We start from the raw sequence: 22,908 nt of genomic DNA on the forward strand, positions 1-22,908 counted from the left end.
AACCAATTACACGATTCTCTGAACATAAATTCCTTAAAATATCATTTCCGTTGGCTAGTGGGAAGCAGCAGCATAGCACAGGGAGATCAGCTCGGTGCTTTGCGATGACCTGGAGGGGTGGGACAGAGAGGTTGGGAGGGAGGCTCAAGAGGGAGGGGATATGGGGACATGTGCATGCATATGGCTGATTCCGCTTTGTTGTGCAACAGAAACTAACAGTATTGTGAAGCAAATATACTCCAATAAAGATTTTTTTAAAAAAGGATCATTTCCAAGGATAAAGCAAAACTCAATTTAAAAAATGAAACCTTCCAATTTATAAATGCATACCACTAAAGTCAGTAAAATTCAAGTTATTAGAATTCTTTCTATATACTTCATCAGTAGAGCTTAACTAAAATAACTGAAAATTGTTCTGCATATTCCAAAGATCTTTTCCTTTTTTTCTCCTCATGCATCATAAGCCGAAAATAATCTTTTGTATAAGCATCATGACAACTGTTCAAATTTTCCGGATAAAAATGAACAAAACTTAATTTGTACAAGATCTTAACACATACAATTATTTTAGATTCATCAAATAAAGACTTCTTTAAAAAACGAACCAGGTTTTACAGTCATCCCTTTTAAGTGTTTAACAACCTTTTCGCCATAATTGCACACAGGAAAATAAAATTTGTTACTGCATGCTGGCAAGTATTAAAATTCCTGGGTGAAGTGACTCCTGGTATAAACAACTGGCCCAGGGATGCAGGTAGCTAGCTCTGCAGTCTGAGAAGTTCTACTCCTTTACTATTTAATAATTGCTCCAAGAAATGATTTTTTAAAAAGATTTCTTTTGACATGTTCACTTACATTTATACAATGCTGAAAATGTATGTTCACATTTTTACTCTTACCATTTACTTATCAAGGGAAGGCATAATGAATATTCAAAGTCAAGCCTAAAGCTGTAGTCACAACGTTAAATTATGAACTCAAAAAAGGCCGTTTGCAATTTAAGGGCTCTCTTGTACAAAGCATCAAAAAGTTAATACAAGTACTAGTCTTAAGCAGTCACACAAGTCTAAGCCACATTTATTTGCACATGTATAGTAATGGGCAACAGATACTCCAAATTCATACAAATTTATAAAACAACAAAGTTAATAATCATTTGGTACCACTTGCGTGTTATCTTGCTTACAGATTCAAGTGTAGATGAACTTCCTTCATTTTGTAAACTTTCATACAATACTTACTAAAACAAAAATTCTTGAAAACACATTGGCATGTTTCAGTTACGGCCAACACAAAAGTTAAGACAAGACCACAAACTCAAAATCCAAGCTTAGAATATACTTTTCTACCTCTCTCCCCTAGAAAGTGACCTTTTTTCTTTAACAGATGTATATGCTATATCACACAAGTAACCCAGGAGACAAAAAATGATGCTCCCATAATCGTAAAGAAAACTCCAACCAAATCATACTGTTTTAAGTTATCTACCAAATATATGGTTTAAATAGAAATGGGGAAATGCTTAGATTAAAATAACAAGGGAGATTAGAAAAAAATGGTAAGTGATTTTAAGGAGAACAAACTATGTTCCCAACAAAGCTGCAAAGATCTTTGACAACTCAAAATAACTGTCTAAGGCAAATAAATGTGAGGAAATCTTCAAAAACACTCTAATCACGTTCAATATCTAGTGATAAAAGCTGAAAATGATATCAAGAGAATACTTATTATACAAGCGTCAACGAGGACATCCCAAAACTAATGAAAGAAATGCACATTTATTTCTACAAAAGCAATGTATGATACAGAAGGGAACAGACTTAAAGATTTACCTATTAAAATATACAGATTCTTACTGAAGAGTATAGGGTATTTAAAAAAGATGACAAGGGATGTTAATTTTTTTTTATTATTATTGTTTTTACATATTTTGGAACCTCACATAATTTTGATAAATAACTCTTACAAAATTATGCAAAAGTACAAGAATGTCTGGTAAACAAACAGTCTGTATTTTCCAAAAAAATTTTTACAACATGCAATTCTTAAGGCAGCATTCTCCTTACAAGGAAAGGTAATCCTTTTACTCATCAAGAAATCTTCTGCTGCAAAGAATAGGCTAAGAAAGCCTGGCTTCTTCCATTAACGCCTTTTGTCTTTCCTGTCTGATTTTCGGTCTCTTTCACTTCTTGAAGATCTTTTGCCTGACCGACTACTCTCTGATATAGACCTCTTTCTGTCAGACCGGGAATTCTTATCCTTTGATCCTTTTGTATCTCTACTACTACCTCCTTTGGAAGATTTGTGACTTCTTTCTAGTCCTGAAGCATCCCTTCGCTTCCGATCCACGCTCCTTCTGTGCTTTCTATCTCTGTTATGTCCCCGGCCCCTACTCCGACTTCTACTCTCACTACTACTAGTAGTGCTGCTGCTACTGTCTCTACTGCTGCTGCCACTTGTACTGGAGCTGCTACTGGAACTACTTCGACTACTGCTACTGCCACTGCTGGAACTGCTTCCACTGCTGCTACTGGTTGAACTGCTACTAGAACTACTACTGCTACTGCTTCGACTTCTACTCTTGCTTGCTTTATTTCTAGCTCGACCTCTACTTCTGCTCCTCGTTTTGGTTTTGCTCTTGCTCTCTGAATGTACAGTCAAAACTGGTTCTACTATCACCTCAGTGAGTTTTACAGAGTCTACAGGAAACTCCTTCCTCTCAGGTGGTAAATGCCCTTGCTCCTGAATAACCTGAGGTGGTGGCTGTGGAAGAGCTAATGGCAAAGTCTCAGGCTGAGAGAGAGGCTGGGGCTGGAGTACTGGTTGGGACTGGGAGTGGGACTGGGAGTGGGACTGGGAGTGGGGCTGGGGCTGGGCCTGGGGCTGGGGCTGGGGCTGGGGCTGAGGCAGGGACTGAGGCTGAGCCACAGGCTCAGGCTGGGGCTCAGGTTCTTTTTCTTCTTTTTCCTCAGGCTCATTTTCCATTTCTAGAGCACTAGCATTCTCTTTTGCAGGAGAAAGAGATTTACATTCTTTATCTGGCTCAACTTCAAATTCCATCTCTGGCTCCAATTCTTTGCTAGTTTCATTTTCTGAAGGTTCTATGCTTTCAACTTGGTTGATTTCCATTACCTCCTGCTCAGCAATTACATTTTTGACACTCTCGACCATCTCCAGCACATCCATAACTTCTTCAGGCTGACTATCCTGCTGCTTCTCACTTTCCCTTACCTCAGTTTCCTCCTCCATCTTAACTTCCATTTCCTGCTTTTGTTCCTCCTCTTCCTGTTCTTTCTCTGCATCACTATGAACTATACCTATTTCCTTTTCCTCTTCCTCTCCTGCTTCCTCTATTTCTACATCATTGTGCTGATTACCTGTCTCCTCCAACTCTTCCTCTCGCTGAGCCACCTTACCCTCTTCTTGTTCCGACTTCTGTTCTTCATTACGCACCACCTGATGCTCTTTTTCCTTCATTGATTGTCTTCTAGGCCTAGCCTCCATTTTATTTATTTGTTCTGCAAACTCGATGCGTCTACCTTCAAATAAAGCTAAAGGATAAAAATTTACACATGTAAAATTTACTATGATTTAGAAAATTCAAAGTCACAATTTGACACCTGGTCACAAATCGTCATTGAGCTTATCTAAATGTCTTTTTTGTAAAGAGATGACAAAAGACTGATTACAGCATGTAAGTAATTACAAATTGATATAAGATGACAAAAGCAAAGATCCACTGGAAACCTATACACTAAGAAATTAGCAAAACCACACCACGTTCTAACTGATGGAAAAACAGGATAATCTTTTGCTATTTTACTTCATACTAAATGAAAAAAAAAAAAGCTTTTTCTAAACAATCAGTTTTATGGTATCATATCATGCATTAATTTTTTTGATTCCCAAGGAGAGACAAATCATCTAATCACCATATTAGTAGTGTCTACCCTTCCACGTGTGCTTCCTCTATGGACTACATCAATATTGACTTTTTCTTGATTCATCAGCATTTGTACCTGGCTACTAAAAGTATCAAGCAAAAGAGAAAGCTCACTCAAATGCTTAAGAAATAAACATGCATTAAGCACCACCCAATATCCAAGTTTCCAGTTAATATCTATCACGAAACAAATGCTCCTGTACTCCAAACACATTAGCACCTTAGAATATCTTTCTAAAAAATTAACTATTGAATCACAGATGTCACAGGAAACAAACACATATGTATTTGTGTGTTACCTTACCCATTAAGAAAATTTCAAGGGACCTCTTCATTTACACTTACCATTCATTTTTCTCTGTGACTCTTCTATTAGTTTTTGGGTAGCTGGACACATTCTTCCAGGAATATAGAACAAATGGGGCTTTGTTTTAGTTCTTATATATTTAATTATCTTGGCATTATGCTCATTCCATTCTTCTTGCTAAAGGAAACGGTAAAAAGGTCAGCGCTTTTGTCAACATGAAGGATTACCAATCTTAGAATTTCAAAATATACTCACCAGCTGCGCAAGCTCAACCTTCTGTTCCAAAAGCCGCAGTTCTGTCTGTTTAGCACGCCTCTCTTCAAACAGTTCTCTCCTCTCATTTTCAACCTGCTTTCTTTCTTCTTCTGCCTGCACTTCAAGTTTCTGTTCAATTTCCTGGCGTCTCTTTTGCTAAAGATAAACAATAATCTTTAAAAGCTTATTATACATTCTGATTATGTGAAATATCACAATTTTACTGTTGTCTGCAAACATGTTTCACATCTGCAATTCAGGACACCAGCTAATTCAAACTTGGCATTTGAGGTAGACTGCAATTTCCCTTCCCAGAAATGGGGACTGAAGCCTTTTCATGTAAAAATCTAAAGTGTAAAGCCATTAGCTATAATATCAGTAACCGTTTTATTCCAACATAATTTATGAAAGAACCTTACCTAAAAGTTAACCTGAAAGAGAAGAGTACTGTCTTTATAGGTTAGCTTCAGTTATTCTTTCCAAAGCAAAGAATTTGAGACAAGTGATGTCCTAGTGAACGAAGTAACTAACAAACTAGTCAACTCTCTTTCTAAAAATCAACAACAACAAAAATCTACAGACATTCTTCAAACTTTGATGCTTTAAGTTTTTATATTTTCTAATAAAGTTAACATATGAAAGCTGAAATAAAATAACTGAATTGTTATCTTTCACTACAGTTCTCCCGAGAAGCAGTAAGTTTGTGTTCAACTCCAAGGACACAATTTTGTAGCTTTAGTAAAATAAAAACTTCCAGAAAAATGACACAGTTAAATAAACTCTGGAGGGCAGGGAACATAATTTATGCTGTTGCTTCTGGAGTGCCTCTGAGTGTGTAAGTCTTAGAAATTATAATTATTTAATAAATTATGATGATTAGTAAGTTCAACTTCCTGTTTGAAAGAAGCACTCTAAGGCCTAAAGAAATGAAGAGATGTGTCCAAGACCACAAAATGAGATTGTTATAGAGCTGAAACTTGAATCCAGGTTCTCCTGAATCAGACTAGGCTCCTTGAACCACAAAGCAAAGTTCACAAAGTTACTTTAACAGCACCTCAAAAAGAACCAGTCAACAGTATAACAACTTGAGAAAGTTTTAAAAGTTTTTCCTTAGCTTCATTTTAGGCTAGCAATTAAATCTTTTTCTTCTCTTTTTTTTCCCTTAGGAAATATCAGTAACGTGCTTTATAAAGCTTGCAGTTAAATCTTGAGAACTTCTCAGTGTTTAAGAAATATGTAATCAACTACTTTGATAGCTTATAAAGGAAGCAAAGGAAAAATTGCATAAATACCCTTTCGGTAGCAACAGTGGATTCTTGTTTAAATTTCTGAAGGGTGCCCATCAACAAGCCAAATATTCGTCGGTTCCTAAAGAACAGAAAAAGAAAATCCAATTTCAAAAGGTTCCACTTCATTTAAGCCTGCCATTTCCTAAAAGAAGCATAGCATAGACACCTGAACAATTCCTTAAATTTTCTTAAAATTGCACTATTTGATAAGAGTTGTTTTCCTCCAGAGAGATACTTAAGATACCTTTGCTTTCCCTTTTCATCCATATTTTGATCCTGGATAAGGTCTCTCCGTGTGCGCTCTTTGGAGGTAGCTACAACTGAAGACTGCAAAGCTGGCTGCAGGAGAAAAGAAATTTCAGTAATTTAACTAGCATACAGTGGCACTCCTTTAAATGTACTAAGGTGAAAATACTATATTCACCCTCTATGAAGTTCTTTTAATCTCAATTACCTTCTTAACATCATCGTCCTCTGGGTCGCTTTCTTGGCGTGATTCTCTCCGAGTCCGACGCTCCCCGCCCAGCCTGACAAAGGAAAATGAATTTCAAAATGAATTTAAAAGGACCAATTCAAACTCTGATCTCCTATACCTCTCAAGCCCGTTAAGTTTTTGTAGTACAAGTCAGAAAAGTAACCCAAATTAACTATTTTCTCAATATTATTCTTCTCATGACCTTTATTTTGATAAAATTTCTGTTATTATTAGTGAAGAATTGAGTTTTGAGGGATACTGGCTGTCTCAGTTCAAATACCAAGGAAACAGACTCAGGGTAAGTGGTATACTACTCAATTCTAATACAACTTAATTCAACAATATTTATTAATTTTTTATATTTGTATGCTACCTCAGAAAACAGAACATACAAGTATGCCTTCAGAAAATTGTCTTCTAACATACCTACTGACTGCCCCTTCAAGGTCTCTCTGTTTGGCTGGGGGTCCTCCTCCAATATCTGAGAATCCACGCCTGCAAAAAAAAGGCCAACATAAAGCATTTGTAATTTGAGAAAAATGGTATTTCCATTTAAGGAAGATAATTTAGTTGCAATTAAAAAAAAAAAACCTTCCAGTTAAAGTAACCTTAAATGGGCATTTACTTCAAGACGCTTTTGTAGTATTTAAAACTATGAGAATAAAATAAGTTTGCACATAGCCGGTATAGTTACTATATTCTTCAATGTCTAGTTTTGAATGCAAATGTAATTCCTGGATAACTCTACAAAAAACTACAGCTGATCACAGCTTCAAACAAACCAAACATTTCTAACATTGCCTCGACCACGAAATTCGTTTAAACCGTTTCATTAATTTAGTGTAGTAAGTACCAATGAATTAAAATCCTAAGGAAATCTTACCTCAGCAATAAACTACCACGTCCTCTACCTCCACCAGGACCAGAAAGGGCCAGCAATCTGGCTTGGATGGGCCTACAAGATATTTACAAATCAGTACAAAAATCGTTTCCAATAGCATCAAATACTTAAACGGGTACGGTTCATCACCAAAAGAAAATAACCAGAAAAGTTCAAAGATGATGGTTTCAAAACCCACGTGTTTGAAACAGGACACGAAGTACTTTAACTTCCTGATTTTTCCAAGATCAGTATTACAGAAATTATATTTACCTCGATGCCACTACACATTAACAACCTTGAATCAGGTCCGGATTTCGCCAACCCAAAGGAAGTTGCACGTGGGCAAGAGCCGGGGGGCAAGGCGGCCGGACCGTGTCCCGAGAGGGTCTCCGGGCCAGCCCCGAATCGGGTGGCCCCGGGAGAAGGAAGGCTTTGTGCTGCAGTTCCGGGCCTGCAGGGCCGAGGGCGGGAATCGGCAGTCTGGGCCTTCCCACAGGACGGGAAGCCATCCTGGCGCACCCAGGCCCCGCTCTCCTTCCTCACGCAACTGAGCCCCAGGACTTACGGTGGGAGCCTTGGAAATTCCCACCTCACCGAGGACGGGGTTCCACGGCTGCTCCGGGAACAGGCCTCGATGTTCGAGTCCTCTCAGGGCTGGCCGCCCTCCCCGCCCCAACTCACCCCGGCTTCGTGGCTGCCTCTCGGAGCCGGCACTTCCCATCCGCCCCTCACCTCACGTCATTCGGATCCCTCCCGGTGAGCTTGCGAATATTCTCATCCACATTCTTTAAGCTCTCTTTGGCCTTTTCTAGCTGCTCCTGCAAAGTTCTCACTGCGACCGCCATCTTCTCCCTGCAGCAGGCTCCGAGACTGCTCTCCAGGCCACTCCTGCTTGTGTCGCGCCGCGAGACGCGAGAAGACTGACAGCCGGGCTCAGCCAATGGAGATAGGAGTTGTATTTCGGCCTCAACCACTCAGCAACCGGAAGGGGGAGAAGCTGCCGGCCTTTGTGATTCTGGGCCAATGAAAAGTCCTCCAGGCGGTCGCTTCCCTCCCCGATTAGCTGCGGGTGGCTGGGCTCCACTTCTAGCGCAGAGCCGGGGCGGATTTGAGAGTCTCTGGTTGCCGGAGTCGTGAGTTCGCGGGCCGGCTCTTCTGGCAGGCAGAGTGGAGTTTTCCAGCCCTTTTAATCTGTATATGACGGCCTCTTATCGTTTTACTACCTGTTCCCCTCAGAGTAGGGTGCATGCGAGTCTTTTTTCCCTTTTTCCCGGGTAAATGATTTGATTAGGACAGGGTGCGGCCGTTTTGTTGGTGCGCATGCCCAGAGAGGCAGTGGGCGGGGCGCAGGCTTTTCTTGACTAGGTTAAGCTCAAATGAGCTGAGGGAAGCGAAAAGTGAAAGGAAGAGGAAAAGCCATTCATCATAATAGCTAACACTTGCTTTGTGTTGTACTCTGTGAAAAACTTTACGTGCCTTATCCCCCACAAACCAAAAGCGTGAATAAACTGCTTGTTATTACTGATAAGGAAATACCGTAACTGTCGTCAGGTCACGCCGGCCCAGAATCATCATACGATCGATCAGACTGTGCAAGGCTTTACTACAAGAAAAAAAGCGATGGTGAGACAGACGAGACGGGCATTAGCCTCTACACCGGTCTAGAGCTGGTTGGTTTAAAATAGGGTCTGGGGGGCGGAGCAGCGCTGTTAGTGTGTGTGTCGTCCACCTTCTGGTTCTGCTCTACCCGCACTGCCAACGTGAGAACCGGTTTTGTTCCAGAAATGTAGTTGTAAATTGTAGCTCAGAGAGCATTTTCCCACAGAAACAATATTATCAATAATCTTTGTGTTCTCATCCTCCGTCAGCAGCCAGGCATTCCTGCACCAAGCATTAGCAGGCCAACTATATTTAATCCGAGTTACCATTTTAATTCATCCAACACTCCTTAAAAGCTCTTACTGTGTTAAGCTAGACTCCGTGGAAATAAGCCTAGAACAAGATTACTGTGGTTCCTGCTGCCGTGGAGTTTGTAGGCTCCTCAGGGAGTAAAGATCATTCACGTACTTATTCATTCAACAAATATTTATGGAACGCCTACTTTTTGCCAGGCACTATTCTAGGCACTTGGATAGGCAGTGTACGGTAGATATCTGCCCACAAGGAGCTTGGCGGCAGGAAGAGTAAGGAGACAGACGATAAGCGTAAGGAAATTACATAGCATGGTAGAAATGGGTTAAGTGCCATACAAAAAAGAAAAAGTAAAGCTGGATAAGAAGGATGAGTGTTGATAAATAATTATATGACTCTGGGACTTCCCTGGTGGTCCAGCGGTTAAGACTCCGTGCTTCCACTGCAGGGGGCTCCGTTTCGACTCCTGGTCTGGGAACTAAAATCCTGCATGCAGCGTGGTGTGGGAAAAAAAAAAAAAAATTTACATGATTCTGATTGTGAGCATACTTTGTCTCATTGATCCTTATTACAATCCTGTGTAGTAGGCAGTACGTGAAACCTGAGAATGTGGTGATGGTACAATTAGCATTTTGTGTAGTGTAGTGTAACAATGTTTAGTGTAACAGTGTTTCCATGGGAGATGCTTCTAGAGTTAGCCAAAAACGTAGGATCTATTCTTACTTCCGTAGACTCTATTACTAAGATCCTGGGAAATTTAACATAGTCTAATTTATGAGGGATAATCAGTAGGATGCCACGTTCAACATTTAGTGATGCTCAATAAATATTAGTTTCCCCTTTAGTCTCTAAAATATCCAAAGAACACCATGTTACTGTGGTTTGAGAAATTGACCTTGGTAAGTTGCCAGTCTTTTGCTTAATCTTTGACCTTGATGGTGGTGATGAGGGAGAATGCAATTGGGACATAAAGGACCTGATTTCTTTCACATATGGGAAATTTTAGTGCTGGAAAAAAAGATTAAGATTGCAAAATACTCTTCAAAATTAGTGTTTCTCTTCAAAGGGTTAGGTGAAACTTACATGCTTGATTTTATGAGGTGATGGAAAAAACGGATCCAAACATTAGAAGGGGATATGAAAGGGTATGAAGAGTTGAGAGGTTATTGTTAACAATTTGAGAAGACTCGACATATTACTTCAAGGGAAGCAATGAATTAATTGGGGGGAAAATCTGCTTTGTAAATTACTAAGAAAAGATCTAATCATAGGCTAAGCATCACGTTTAAGACAAAGTTTGCCAAATTTAAGACGTGCATATGATCTAACATATGTATTCGCATGTCTGTAGGGGTTAAGTCCCACATCCACCATAGATTCTTATATGAACTCCGTCCCACAGTGACGTCGCATTTCTGAAGTCTTTAATTTGTATTTTCTGATGCAAATTACCTTGTTCTTTGCTTACTGCATCCTCCTTGTCCCTTGTACCCTACTCCCAGTGAACCTCCTGGTGGCCAAAACGGCTCTAAATCTTTTTGTACACCCAGGCTTAAAAATGGATTGGGATAATCCCTCAATATACCTAAAGTTTATAGCCTGAAAAATGACGATTTATTCACTTTAAAAAATATATTTATTTATTTATTTAGGCTGCACCAGGTCTTAGTTTCTGCATGCGGGATCTTTAGTTCCGGCATCCAGACTTAGCTGCGGCATGCATGCGATGATCTAGTTCCCCGACTAGGGATGGTAGCCCGGACCCCTCCATTGGGAGCTCGGAGTCTTATCCACTGGACTACTAGGGTAGTCCCAATATTCGCTTTTTTTACAACTTTTCATATTAAGCAACATACGGCAGAAGTGGAAGCTTTTGATGAAGCTAATAGAAATTCTTGTCAGTTCTAACATAGCTAATTAACAGAGATGGCAGCGGGAGGTCCCGTCTTATTTTACCACCTCCCCCGCCCGCCGCCTTCGATGTTGAAGGTGGAAGAAACCTTCCTCCGCTCTGGGCGCCGGCGGTTCACCCCGCGGAAGGAACTCTGTGACCATAGAGCTGGCGGAATGCCGGGGTAGAGGGGACCGGAAGTCGGTCCCTTCCCCCCCCACCCCCCCCCCGCCAAGGGCCGGATGGGGTGTCCGGGGGCTGGGTTTGGTTCATGTTGCTGTCAGACCCTTATCGTTCTGCCCAAGGGCTTAGTGGCCCTGGGGTGGGCTTGCCCGGGGCCCCGGCTCACTCCAGTATCAGCCTTCGGGAAACTGAGTGAATTTATCGGTCTCCTAGCAACGAGGGACGGGCTGCGGACTGAGCGAGCGGCGGCGGCGCAGCCCAGGCTGCCCAGGCGCTAGCCGGAACCCCGAGACCGGCCCAAACGGGAGCCTAAACCCGGAGCTTGGAAGAATAAGCAGGAAATGGCGGACGAGGCGTTGTTTTTGCTTCTGCATAACGAGATGGTGTCTGGAGTGTACAAGTCCGCGGAGCAGGGGGAGGTGGTGAGTGCTGCCACACGCCCTTGAGGTCCTTTTGCGGTGACACTCCTTGTTTCCACTCAGTTTTCTTTTAACCCCCGTCCCATCGCCACTCATCACCTCGAAGTATAGGCAGATTGGTCCACCTTCAGGTATCCTAAGCCTTAGAACCTGTCAGCTGGCTTCAGTCTTTCATCCTTGTCTCTTTCGTATCTTTTACTATTTGATACCTTTTTGTCCAGTTCCATATCTGTGTGTGGCACGCCACAGATTTTTTGTTTTGTCCCTTCCGTGTGTTGTCCCTACCATGATTTGCGTCAGAGTTAACTGCTGATTTTGGCACCCCTACTTAATTCGGCTGTCACTTCCAACACTTCCCAGTCGTCCACTGGACAGACCTCTCCCAGCCTGAGAATCCTGTCCCTCCCTCCCCATCCCTAACCCTCAGTAACACTCCAGGCAAGTCAAAGAAAGAGGGCTAATGAGATTTGAGGTAGAAGCAAAGGAAACTTTGCAGGTGTTACTATAATTAGGAAACACTAATTAATTTAAAAATATTTAGTGTCCGTTATATGTCAGAGCTAGTTGCTAGGAATATAGTAATGAGCGTAACAGTGGCCCCATCCTCCTGGAGGTTACTTCTAATGTGTGGTAGTCTTCATTCGCTAATTGATTCATTCAGAAAATATATTAAGCGTGTATTGTGGGCCTGACATTGTTAGATGAATAAGGTAAAGTCCTTGCCTAACAGTCGTTGAGGAATAAGGGTTCAATGAATAATTAATGTATTGGGTGATAATTAGATATGGAATCATGGAGTTGTAGGATTTTATAAATGAAATATTACAAAGTCATGCTCAAGTCAGAAGCCCTAATTTCTATAATGCTGTTGATAAAGAGGGGTGGAAAGTGAGGGCAGGAAAAGCATAAAGGTATGCTAGGCAAAGGTAAAGTCATAGAGGTATGAAAAAGTGCAGTGCATTGAAATATGCTTGAGTATTTCACTGTGACTAGGTTAAATAGGTGGAGAGTGAGAAGTTTTGAAAGCTGAAGCTAGAAAGAGGTCTGTATGATTAAAACACATGGACCTTCTCAGTGGAGGATTTTTAAGGAGGAGAATGACATGCTCCATTTGCATTTCAGAAAGATAAACCATTATTTGGGCTGGAGAGGGAAGGTCCTTGTAGTGAGAAGACCCATTATTGCAGGAGTCCAGGCAGGAGATAATGAAGATATGGATAATGAGAAGAGGAGAGACGGTTTGAGAGATAGGAGGTAGAATCTCTAGGACTTGATTAGGTATAGGAATGAGAGTTGAAAAATTATCCCCAGGTTTTTAGCTTGAGCCACTGGGTTGGATGGAGAGGGAATAAAGAAGAAAGAGGTGATGATAATGAATTATTTTGAACAGGTTGAATTTATGGCACCTGTAGGACATCAAGGAAGAGGCAATGTCAGTTTGTAAACTATAAGAAGGATACTGGCTGTTTTGGGTACTATAACAAGAATGCTACAGACTGAGTGGCTTATAAACAACAGAAATTTATTTCTCACAGTTGTGAAGGCTGAGAACTCCAAGGTCAAGGCACCAGCAGATTCAGTGTCTGGTGAAAGCCTCCTCCTGGTTCATTTATGGATGTGTTTTGGCTGTGTGCTCACATGGTGGAAGGGGCTAGCTAGCTCTCTGGGGTCTCTTTTATAAGGGCACTAATGCTATCCTTAAGGGCTCCATCCTCATGACAGAATCACCTCCCAAGGGCCCTACCTCCTAATACTGTCTGGGAGTTAGGATTTCAACATGCTAATTTTGGGGAGATATTAATAGGAAGACATCAGGAAGAGTACTGGAAATGAAGCAAATTCTGTTCCTTGTGTTTTTTGTTTTTTTTCTTTTCTGGCTGTGCCTTGCTGCGTGTGGGATTTAAATTCCCCGACCAGGGATTGAACCACTGGACCACCAGGGAACTCCCGAAAATTCTATTCTCATTCAGATCCATCTGTAATAGAGATTTTTTCCAAGTTACAAACTTTTGACTTTATCATCATCCACAAGCAATAGTTAATGTTTTGCATCTGTGCTAAATGCTGAGTAGCAGACATTTGCTGTTTGTGCAAAGTCAGCTTTCCTTATACCCCTTTCCCCAAAGAATAATTAGCAACATACCTTTTTTTAATCACAAAACCTCTGCTTCCCCACCCCACCACGTGTGCAATCAATTCTTTTCATTCTACTCTTTCTACTTTCTTCTCCTGTTCCAATTCTTGCCCAGGAAAACCTTTTCTAAAAGTCCCTCTCTTTTTTTCCCCAATGGATTAGCTAAAATAAAACAGCTATTCTAATCATGACTGACAATTTTGAGACATGTGCTAGTCCTATAAGAGAAAGGAAATCCATAAGTTTTGAATCATTTAAACTAAAAACAACTTTCTTTTCCTATTGCAATTTGTATATAGTGGGGAAAAAATTTTAAGTCCATATAAGCAAAAGGGATTTTTTTAAAGTTATATGGTAGTCCACAGGGGCAAGACGGCAATAAAGACACAGATCTACTAGAGAATGGACTTGAGTTTACGGGGAGGGGGAAGGGTAAGCTGGGACAAAGTGAGAGAGTGGCATGGACATATATACACTACCAAATGTAAAATAGATAGCTAGTGGGAAGCAGCCACATAGTATGGGGAGATCAGCTGGGTGCTTTGTGATCACCTAGAGGGGTGGGATAGGGAGGGTGGGAGGGAGGGAGACGCAAGAGGGAAGAGATATGGGGATATGTGTATATGTATAACTGATTCACTTTGTTATAAAGCAGAAACTAACACACCATTGTAAAGGAATTATACTCCAATAGTTAAAAAAAACAAAACAAACAAAAGTTATGTGGTAGTCTTGATGATTAGAATCCATATTGGAGTCCAGGTGTATGAGGGTTTGTTAGTGTCTCTACTTTGAGTATGCTTCAAATTTTTCATAGTAAAAGTAAAAAAGAGGTAATCCTATCATTCAGAAATGGTTTTTGTATATCTTTTTAGACATAAAGTCATAAGTGTAAGTGAAATAAAGGAAAAAAACCCAATGTTCTCACTTTCCCAATCAATGATTTTCAAACTGCTTGAAGAGGAATTAAATCTAAAAACTGAATAATTGGACATTTACCAATTTATGGAGAATGGGTTTTTTTTTAAGGTTAATGGATAAAATATTCTTAAGTTTTTCTTAAAAATTTGGTACTTTACTGGTGAGCACTCACAGATGCCAAAGTGAATGAACAAGTGCAGTATCAGAAGTTTTTTCCTGGGGCTTAATTCAGAAGCTCATGTGATCAATAGCTAAGATTTGAGAATGTCTGCATATAAGCATATTTCCTGCTTATCAATATGTTCCTGGGTGATTCTGTGGATACGAAGAGCAGGTGGTTCTACAAAGAGCATCATGACTTACAGGTACTCATCCTACCTAAGCAAGTTTGGGAATGGGTATGGAAATTAACAGAATGATGCTGAGTGGTCCAGTAGAGAAACAACATGATTTGGTTTTTACAAAGTCTATACCAGAAATACAGAAGACAATCAAAGGAAGAAAAGAACTAGAGATGAGATGAGTTGGAAGGCTCTAACTGAAGACCAGGAGAGAAATGAATGCTAAGAGCTACTTAAGCCATCAGGAGAGAGAAGATGGATTTTGAAAAACATATAGATAATAGGCTCCACAGGACTGCAGTGTGTGTGAAGGGCTGGGAGCAAGGAGGTGAAGAAAATGGAAGTTTTCTGGTTGTAACTAGATAGATGGTGGTGCCATTGATGAAGTTAAAGAATTTTGGAGGCAGAGCAAGGAATGTTAAGATAATATCATTTGAATAGGCCTAATTTGAGGGGTCTGTGGGACCTCTGGATGGCTGTGTACACTAAAGTCTGTACTAGAAATACAGGTTTAATAGTCAGCCCCATCAGTAGCGTACATGGTTCCTTAGAAGAAAGTTCAGCAAATAATGAGGCCTGTGGTGTTAGCGCGAGGCAAAGGCTTCAGAATACATAAAAATTCTTGCCCTTTTGGAGCTGTATTCTAGGAGAGGGTGGGGATGGAGGGACATGAGCAATACAAAATTAGTAAAATGTACATTAGCTTAAATGGTGAAAGAAGTTCCTTGGAGACAAGCAGGGAAATGAGATAGAGCATCAGAATCAGTTTAGGAGGGGTTCTTAAAACACACCTTGCTGATGCACACCTACAGTTTCTGATTCACTCAACTGGGGGTGGGATTACAGAATTTGCAGTTTTTACAAGTTCCCATGTGATGCTGATGTTGCTAGTCTTGGGACACAGTTTGAGAATTACAAGGATAGACAGTTTCTGAAGTGGAATGATACTGTACTTTTAAAAGGTTGAAATGAGCCTCATTGAGATGGTGACATGTGAGTGAAGACTTAAAGCGAGTGAGTTGGTCATGTGAATATCTGGAGGAAGAGCTGCCTATGCAAGAGCGCTGAGGTTGGAGCCTGCCTGGCATGATTAAGAACAGCAAGGAGATCAGTGGAGCTGGATGGAGTGAGTGAAGAAGAGTAGAAGGTTGAGGCCAGAGAGGCACAGGAGTCTGGATTGTATAGGGCTTTGTAGTTCATCCAGAGAATTTTGAGTCTTCGACATAGGGGTGGTATTTAAAGCCTTAAGAGTGGATGAGATTGTCAAAGGAAGAGTGAAGCAATTGCATGACTCCAGGCATAGGAAGGTGGGGTCATCAACTAAGACATACTGAGAAATGGAAAGCTTGGATGACTCTAAGAGACATTTTGAAGCAAGGGACAATAGAACTTAGTGAAAGCACAAAGGGAATGACTGACAGAAAAAAGTCAAAAGCGATACCATGACCTCAGTTTTATAACTGAGGAGAGAAGAAGAGTTGAAAATGGAAAAAGCCAGGCAAGATGGGAAGACTAATTGGCAAGGGGCTTTGGCATTTCTGAAAAGTAGTAACAGTTCCCTGTTTATCTTATTGCCTTATGAAAATGATTAGTACTAAGAAAATTCAAGTATGACTTGTAATTCATTTTTCTTACAATGTTTCAGTGAGAAAAGTATAAATATTTACATTCTAGCATTCTAAATTTATTCAAAAGTATTATTTTTTTAAATAGGAAAATGGACGCTGTATAACTAAGCTGGAAAACATGGGGTTTCGAGTGGGACAAGGATTGATAGAAAGGTGAGCAGTATGGATTTGAAAATTTTCTTCCAGGTAGGTTATGAACAAAGATGATCCATTTCAAAAGACTGAATAAAACTTGAGATAATTTAATTTTAATTCCCAAATTTTATTTATTCTCTGTTCTTTAATTCATAGATTGAAATTTCTTTTTAGGTCTGATGCTATTTTAACTCAGTTATCCAACTTTCATATTTTAATATTTAAAGAAAATATGTATCTTCTATGTTTTAGACTTTTTTCCTGAAAACTTTGGTATGCTGAAACAACCATCTAAAATCTTACTGCATTTCCTACTTAAGATCTAATATGTTCTTTAACCTAAATGGAATTTTGTTTAAATGCATACCTTAGAGTCTATTTATGCATGTAATAATCTTTCAATTTATAGATCAATTTTTTTTAGTATTCCTTTCTCACTATCTGAAATAGCTGAACTCTGATTATATTTTATATAACAATACCATGATTATGCTCAGCTTTTTTTTTCTTAATGTGCTAATTGTACCTAAAATTGCTGCATACTGTTAGACTAATACACCTTTAGACTAATTTTAGCCCCCAAGTTATATAACAGAATGTGAATCCATTGAGATGGGATCTACTTTGCTTGGTGCTTATCACTTTATGACTGTCAGTAAATGTTCAGTGCTGTTGTGGCATTTGGAAATTAGGTAATAATCTGCCCCTCTTGCTTTCTTTGGAGGAAAAGTACTGTGTTACTTCTAGTTGATCTTTTTAGGTTTACAAAAGATACTGCAAGGTTCAAGGATGAGTTGGATATCATGAAGTTCATCTGTAAAGATTTTTGGACTACAGTCTTCAAGAAACAAATCGACAATCTAAGGACAAATCATCAGGTATTTAGATAAATTAAGACCTATTTTTTAAGTCCTTTAACTTAATATAAATGTATTTTAGTGATTTACTTATTATGTAAAACAATTTCTCATCAACTTTGGAATGTCTCCTATATGTTATTAATACATCATAATTTTTTGTCTCTAATAGGGTATAGTGAATAAAGACCAAGAGACAATTATCAGTAGTTATAGCTGTCCCTTTCCCTCAATTAAATTTTAAGTTTTAAAAAGTAGCAGATATCAGAATGATAAAGGTTTTATTATTTCATTATTATTACTTAGTGGTGATAATATGCAGAACCACAAATATATCACATTTGTCTGAAGGCTAATTTATAGAGCATATTTAACTCCTAAATAACTCTTGCCTGTTTAGTTGCCGTCATTATTTCTTATTCTTAAAATATTTTGTTAAAATAAAAATAGGTTGCATGGAAAATCATGCATAAAATAGATTTATTTTATAAAACTCAAGGAAATATTTGTAGTATATTTGGCATTTTAATAAATATAAAAACGAAAATAATGTATCTTGTAGCTACCAATAGAATTCATTTTTTCAGGTAACAGTATCAACCTTAGCTTAAAAGTACCTGAAATGCTAGGAAGAATAGGAAGAAGTGACTATGATTTTTGGCTTTCTAGGTATGAGTTAATAACATATAGCTGCTAATTTCACCCAGACATGTATTTCTGATTCTTTTGCACTAGACTGTGTTCTTTAAGGATAGGAACTGTCTTAGGTATCTTTGTATCTTAGGTATCTTTGTATCTTCAGTATCTTAAAGCATTCAATAAATATTAATGTTATAAAATGCTGAACTCTTCAGCTTGAACATTATTACAAAACTTCTTCATATAAAGAAAATTTGACCAATAGAAAGAAGAGTTTTAATAACTTTAAAAATTTCTTAAATTGTTTTGAAGGGAAGAGTACAGATTACATTGACTTTGGATGTTTTTCTATTTTTGGAACAGGGCATCTACGTACTTCAGGACAACAAATTTCGCCTGCTTACTCAAATGTCTGCAGGAAAACAGTATTTAGAACATGCATCAAAGGTATTTAATGAACAGAAGATCGGGGTTTTTTTATTATGAAAAAAGTAGAACCATAGGGAAAAGTACAATGCCAATCACAACAGACTTTTGAATTCAAAATATGTTTTTAAATTGTTCCTTTTGTTTAAACACTTTTCAGTGAAATAGGAGGTGTTCATCATATTGAAACAACTTACATTAACCTGTAGCTAAGTAGGCTTATGATGAAGAAACACTATAGTTTAAATGCATTAAAAATGTAGATTAATGGTAGATTCTCGAATATAGCATGGATACATCAGAAAAGACACTCAAGCTTAAAAAAACTGGTAGTAGCTATGCAGAATTATTCACTTCAGAGTTCATATACAATCTCCATCAGTAAATTACAAAAATTTTTTAAATATAAGTAACATTTGTTTCTAAGAATACATGTTTTGTGTTAAGTGTATCTGTGTTTCTGGGTTTCATGTATTTTTTTTCAGTCTCAGGTAGGAATCAATAAATAGACCAGATGTATTAAAGAAAAGCTGACAAGTTTTAATGTAAGGGTTCCTTTGAAGTGGTTAAAATATCTTGGGCAAGCGTAGCTCCAGTGGCGCAATCGGTCGGTTAGTGTGTGGTACTTATAAAATATCTTGGGCAGTATGTATAAGCTGCTGTTTATCTGTAAAATCTGTCCATACCTAAATTATCTAACACAAAGGCAGTTTGGTGTAGTGGAAAGATTATGGACTTGGGACCAAATAAATCTAGATTTTAAGCTAACTCCACAACTTATAGGTTTGTGACATTGGTAAGTTATATAACCCCTCTGGACCTTAGTATCCTTATTAATAAAATTGATTATAATAATACCTATATTATAAAGAATCTCTAGGTTCTCTCCCAGCTTACAATTTCATGACTCCATATCTGATTACTTATCAGTACCCATTTATTTATATTAATCATAAAATATTCTGTATTATTCATAGATACATAGTAGTGTTGCTGAATATCATGCAAAATGTGGATAATAAAAAATTTCTTGGATTATTTGATTTTTGGTTCTCATTTTTGTCCTGGCTGTCTCTGCTATGGCATAGTCCCATTTCCCTTCCTTGTTTCCATATGACAGGGTTTCTCAACATTGGCACTTTGATATTTTAAACTAGGTAAGTCTTTGTTTTGGCAGGCTATAAGTCTCGAACAAGTCAGGATTCTTGGTTGTAGAAAGCAGAAACCAATTTTGATTGAATGGAATAATAATTAGTTAGCTTACAGAACTGATGGGAAGGCTCAGAAAACAGGCAAGAACCATGGGAGCAGGAGTTCCCTCATGGTCTAGTGTTTAGGATTTGGGGCTTTCACTGCTATGGCTCAGGTTCAATCCCTGGTCGGGAACTGTGATCTCTTAAGCTGAGCAACATGGCGTGGCCAAAATTAAAAAGAACCATGGGAGGTTAAAGCAGCCAGAAAGCCCATATCACTCCACAAGGAGGGTCTATTTAGAGCCCTTCAGGCAGCACTGAAGGTAGACACAAACCATCTCTGCTGCCTCTGGAACTAATTCTAACCTGTTTCCAACTTGTTTTTGTCACAATCAGAATTTTCAATGATTTGAAAAATTCTTCCACAACCCTTTCTTAAACAGCAATGACTTATTAATATCAAGGTTTAACTATCATATTTATCGATAGCTTTACTATCTTAGTAAATCCTTAATATATTTTACACTTGTTTTTCTTTTTAGTACTTAGCATTTACATGTGGTTTAATCAGAGGTGGCTTATCAAACTTGGGGATAAAAAGTATTGTAACAGCAGAAGTATCTTCAATGCCTGCCTGTAAGTTGAATTCACATTGCTTACAAGTGTTTTTAGCAATTATTTTTCAGGTCTGGTGTGTTTTTTTTTTGTTTCCTGTTTTTGTTACTTAGAGAACATTTAAAATGCTAAAACCACTTCATTTTACTTTTATCAAATTTTAACATTTAATGTAGTAATATGTAGCATACTTATATTCATAGTCAATGATTTTTAAATTCATAATAGACAATGATTTAAGAAAATGTGCTAAGGAAATCCAAATTTATAAGACAACTTAAGGAATGATTCTTAACTCTTAAAGGAAAATTTTCTGCAGTATTCTTTTAAGATAGCAAATTTCCTTATAGTGTTGAAAAAAATTTTTTATAGCTAAATAAAGCCAACTAGTCTTTTATTGCTAAACTCCTTTCCGAAGATCTTTCCACCTGAGCTACCAACCAAGAATAAAATTGGCTTTGAGCATCACTGTATTTCCTTTCTATTCACAATAATTAGCAATGAAATACCTAAAATGTAGGAATCACAGAGAAACAAAAGTAGTCATTCACAAACCAGATAATCATCTCATAAAAATGAAACTGACTTTATCAAATATTGTGAAGAGTGTGAAGAGTTGTTTGATATAGCAAGTTTCTTGATTGAAACTACTTACTAAATGAAGCAGGAAACTGATGTTTAGGCCTGTTTTCCTTGTACCTAAAATCAAAGAATGATTTTTCATGTTTTCTTTTTTAGGTAAATTTCAAGTGATGATACAGAAGCTATAGAAACTACTGAAATGCAAGGCTTCAATAGTGTAAAGAGATAAATTATTCCTGTATAAAGTATTTCAAGTAGCAATGATTTAATTACATTGTTGGACATTTGTATTGATATAAGCTATTTGCTAATTTATATAATGAAAGATGCACTCTTAAGCAGGAGTAAGGGTATATTTTATCAATTTAACACAGACCTTAAAACAGGTAAAGAGACATTCTACTGTAACATACACTTTACTGAAACTATTCAGAATGAAAACCTAATTTCAAATAAGTAAACACCAATGCAGGACCCTTATTTAAACATTCTTATTTGCTTAGAGTGATATGTATTTAACCAGAGATGAAGAAACAAAACTCAGGGTTTGGTAAATTAGCATAAAGAAAGTATGTACCAATCAGAATCTTTTCGTTAAGAATGAACAAATTTTGGTTTTGTTTTATGAATTTGTTTTAGTTATTTTAAAAAAGCAAAGAGTACACTAAAATTTAAACTTTATTATTTTATTGCTTATAATTTATTTCTATTAAGAATCTTTATGCTTGTATAAGGATTTCATTATATACATTGTGTGTTTTGTGTATGATATATATATCATATTTAACTGCCTAAATTGCTTAAAAACTTTATTTCACTTTAATAGAATTCAGTTCTTGAGAGCTCCATTAATGTAATGAAGTGAAATATAGATCAAGATAAAGTGAGATGTAGATATGAATTCAGTGACTCCAGGGCCAAAGAATATTAAGTATTTGAGGAAGGAATTTTTATACTTACTCCTGTCCTGTTACAGTCTTGACTTTCAATTTCTCTCTCCATGTGTGGAAGTGCTGGTGAAGATTCTAACATCTTTATCTTTTTTTCCCCTTATTTAGTCTTCCCCAAGGGCATAGGGGTGGATGATTGGATTAGTCACACCAACATTCATGGGACCATATCTTCTCAGTGGGTTGGGGTCAGTGCTCATCTAGTGTATCTCTCACCTCCTCTCCCATCTGATGACCATGAAAGGACAAGCATGGAGATGAAAGCTATCATACTGAGGATAGCAGGGTACACAGGCAGAAAGTACCTGAATTGTGCTTCTGAATTAACCAATCCTGGAATTGCTTCACCTCTGGACTTTTTGTTATGTGAGATAATAAATTCCTTATATTGTTCAATCTACGTTTTGGTTGTGTATTTTGTTACTTGTAGCCAAAAAGAAGTCTCTCTTAGTAGAGACAAGGGAAAGTTAGGTTATACAAAAAACAGTATGGGAATATTGAATTCCCATTTTTTCTGGAGGGGGAGGGGAAGACATTTAAAGGTTTACATTTAAAACAGTAAAACCATAAAGTGCTAAAGAAAATATGAGGTTAGTTTTATGATCCTGTAGTAGAGAAGGACTTTTCAAGACATGCAGAAAATCATAAAGGAAAATAATAGAAAAAAATAACATATCTTCAGCAAATGGTACTGGGAAAACTGAATATCCACATGCAAAAGAACAGAACTGGACCCTTACACCATACACAAAAATCAACTTAAAAGTGCATTTACGACATGCAGAAAATCATGAAAATAGTAGAAAAAAATAACATATCTTCAACAAATGGTACTGGGAAAACTGAATATACACATGCAAAAGAATGGAACTGGACCCTTATACCATACACAAAAATCAACTTAAAAGTGTTTAAGACTTAAGACCTGAAA

General features: G+C 38.0%; 2 protein-coding genes across 2 annotated transcripts; one reads left to right on the forward strand and one right to left on the reverse strand.

The window, feature by feature from the left end:
• Positions 1 to 1,061: 1,061 nt before the first annotated feature.
• On the reverse strand, positions 1,062 to 8,071 carry PNN (pinin, desmosome associated protein). Its single transcript, XM_059059128.2, has 9 exons — positions 7,885 to 8,071; positions 7,153 to 7,224; positions 6,696 to 6,764; positions 6,249 to 6,321; positions 6,039 to 6,133; positions 5,798 to 5,873; positions 4,506 to 4,661; positions 4,289 to 4,427; positions 1,062 to 3,551 (listed from the first exon to the last, which is right to left on the reverse strand). Exons 1-9 carry the CDS (start codon positions 7,995 to 7,997, stop codon positions 2,143 to 2,145), a joined length of 2,202 nt encoding a protein of 733 aa, XP_058915111.1. The 5' UTR covers positions 7,998 to 8,071; the 3' UTR covers positions 1,062 to 2,142.
• Positions 8,072 to 11,099: 3,028 nt separating this feature from the next.
• On the forward strand, positions 11,100 to 22,373 carry TRAPPC6B (trafficking protein particle complex subunit 6B). Its single transcript, XM_059059135.2, has 6 exons — positions 11,100 to 11,559; positions 16,666 to 16,733; positions 17,476 to 17,593; positions 18,575 to 18,658; positions 20,373 to 20,466; positions 21,184 to 22,373. Exons 1-6 carry the CDS (start codon positions 11,479 to 11,481, stop codon positions 21,213 to 21,215), a joined length of 477 nt encoding a protein of 158 aa, XP_058915118.1. The 5' UTR covers positions 11,100 to 11,478; the 3' UTR covers positions 21,216 to 22,373.
• Positions 22,374 to 22,908: the final 535 nt, after the last annotated feature.

This window comes from Kogia breviceps, chromosome 3 (assembly GCF_026419965.1).
Source record: "Kogia breviceps isolate mKogBre1 chromosome 3, mKogBre1 haplotype 1, whole genome shotgun sequence".
NCBI classification, from domain to species: Eukaryota; Metazoa; Chordata; class Mammalia; order Artiodactyla; family Physeteridae; genus Kogia; species Kogia breviceps.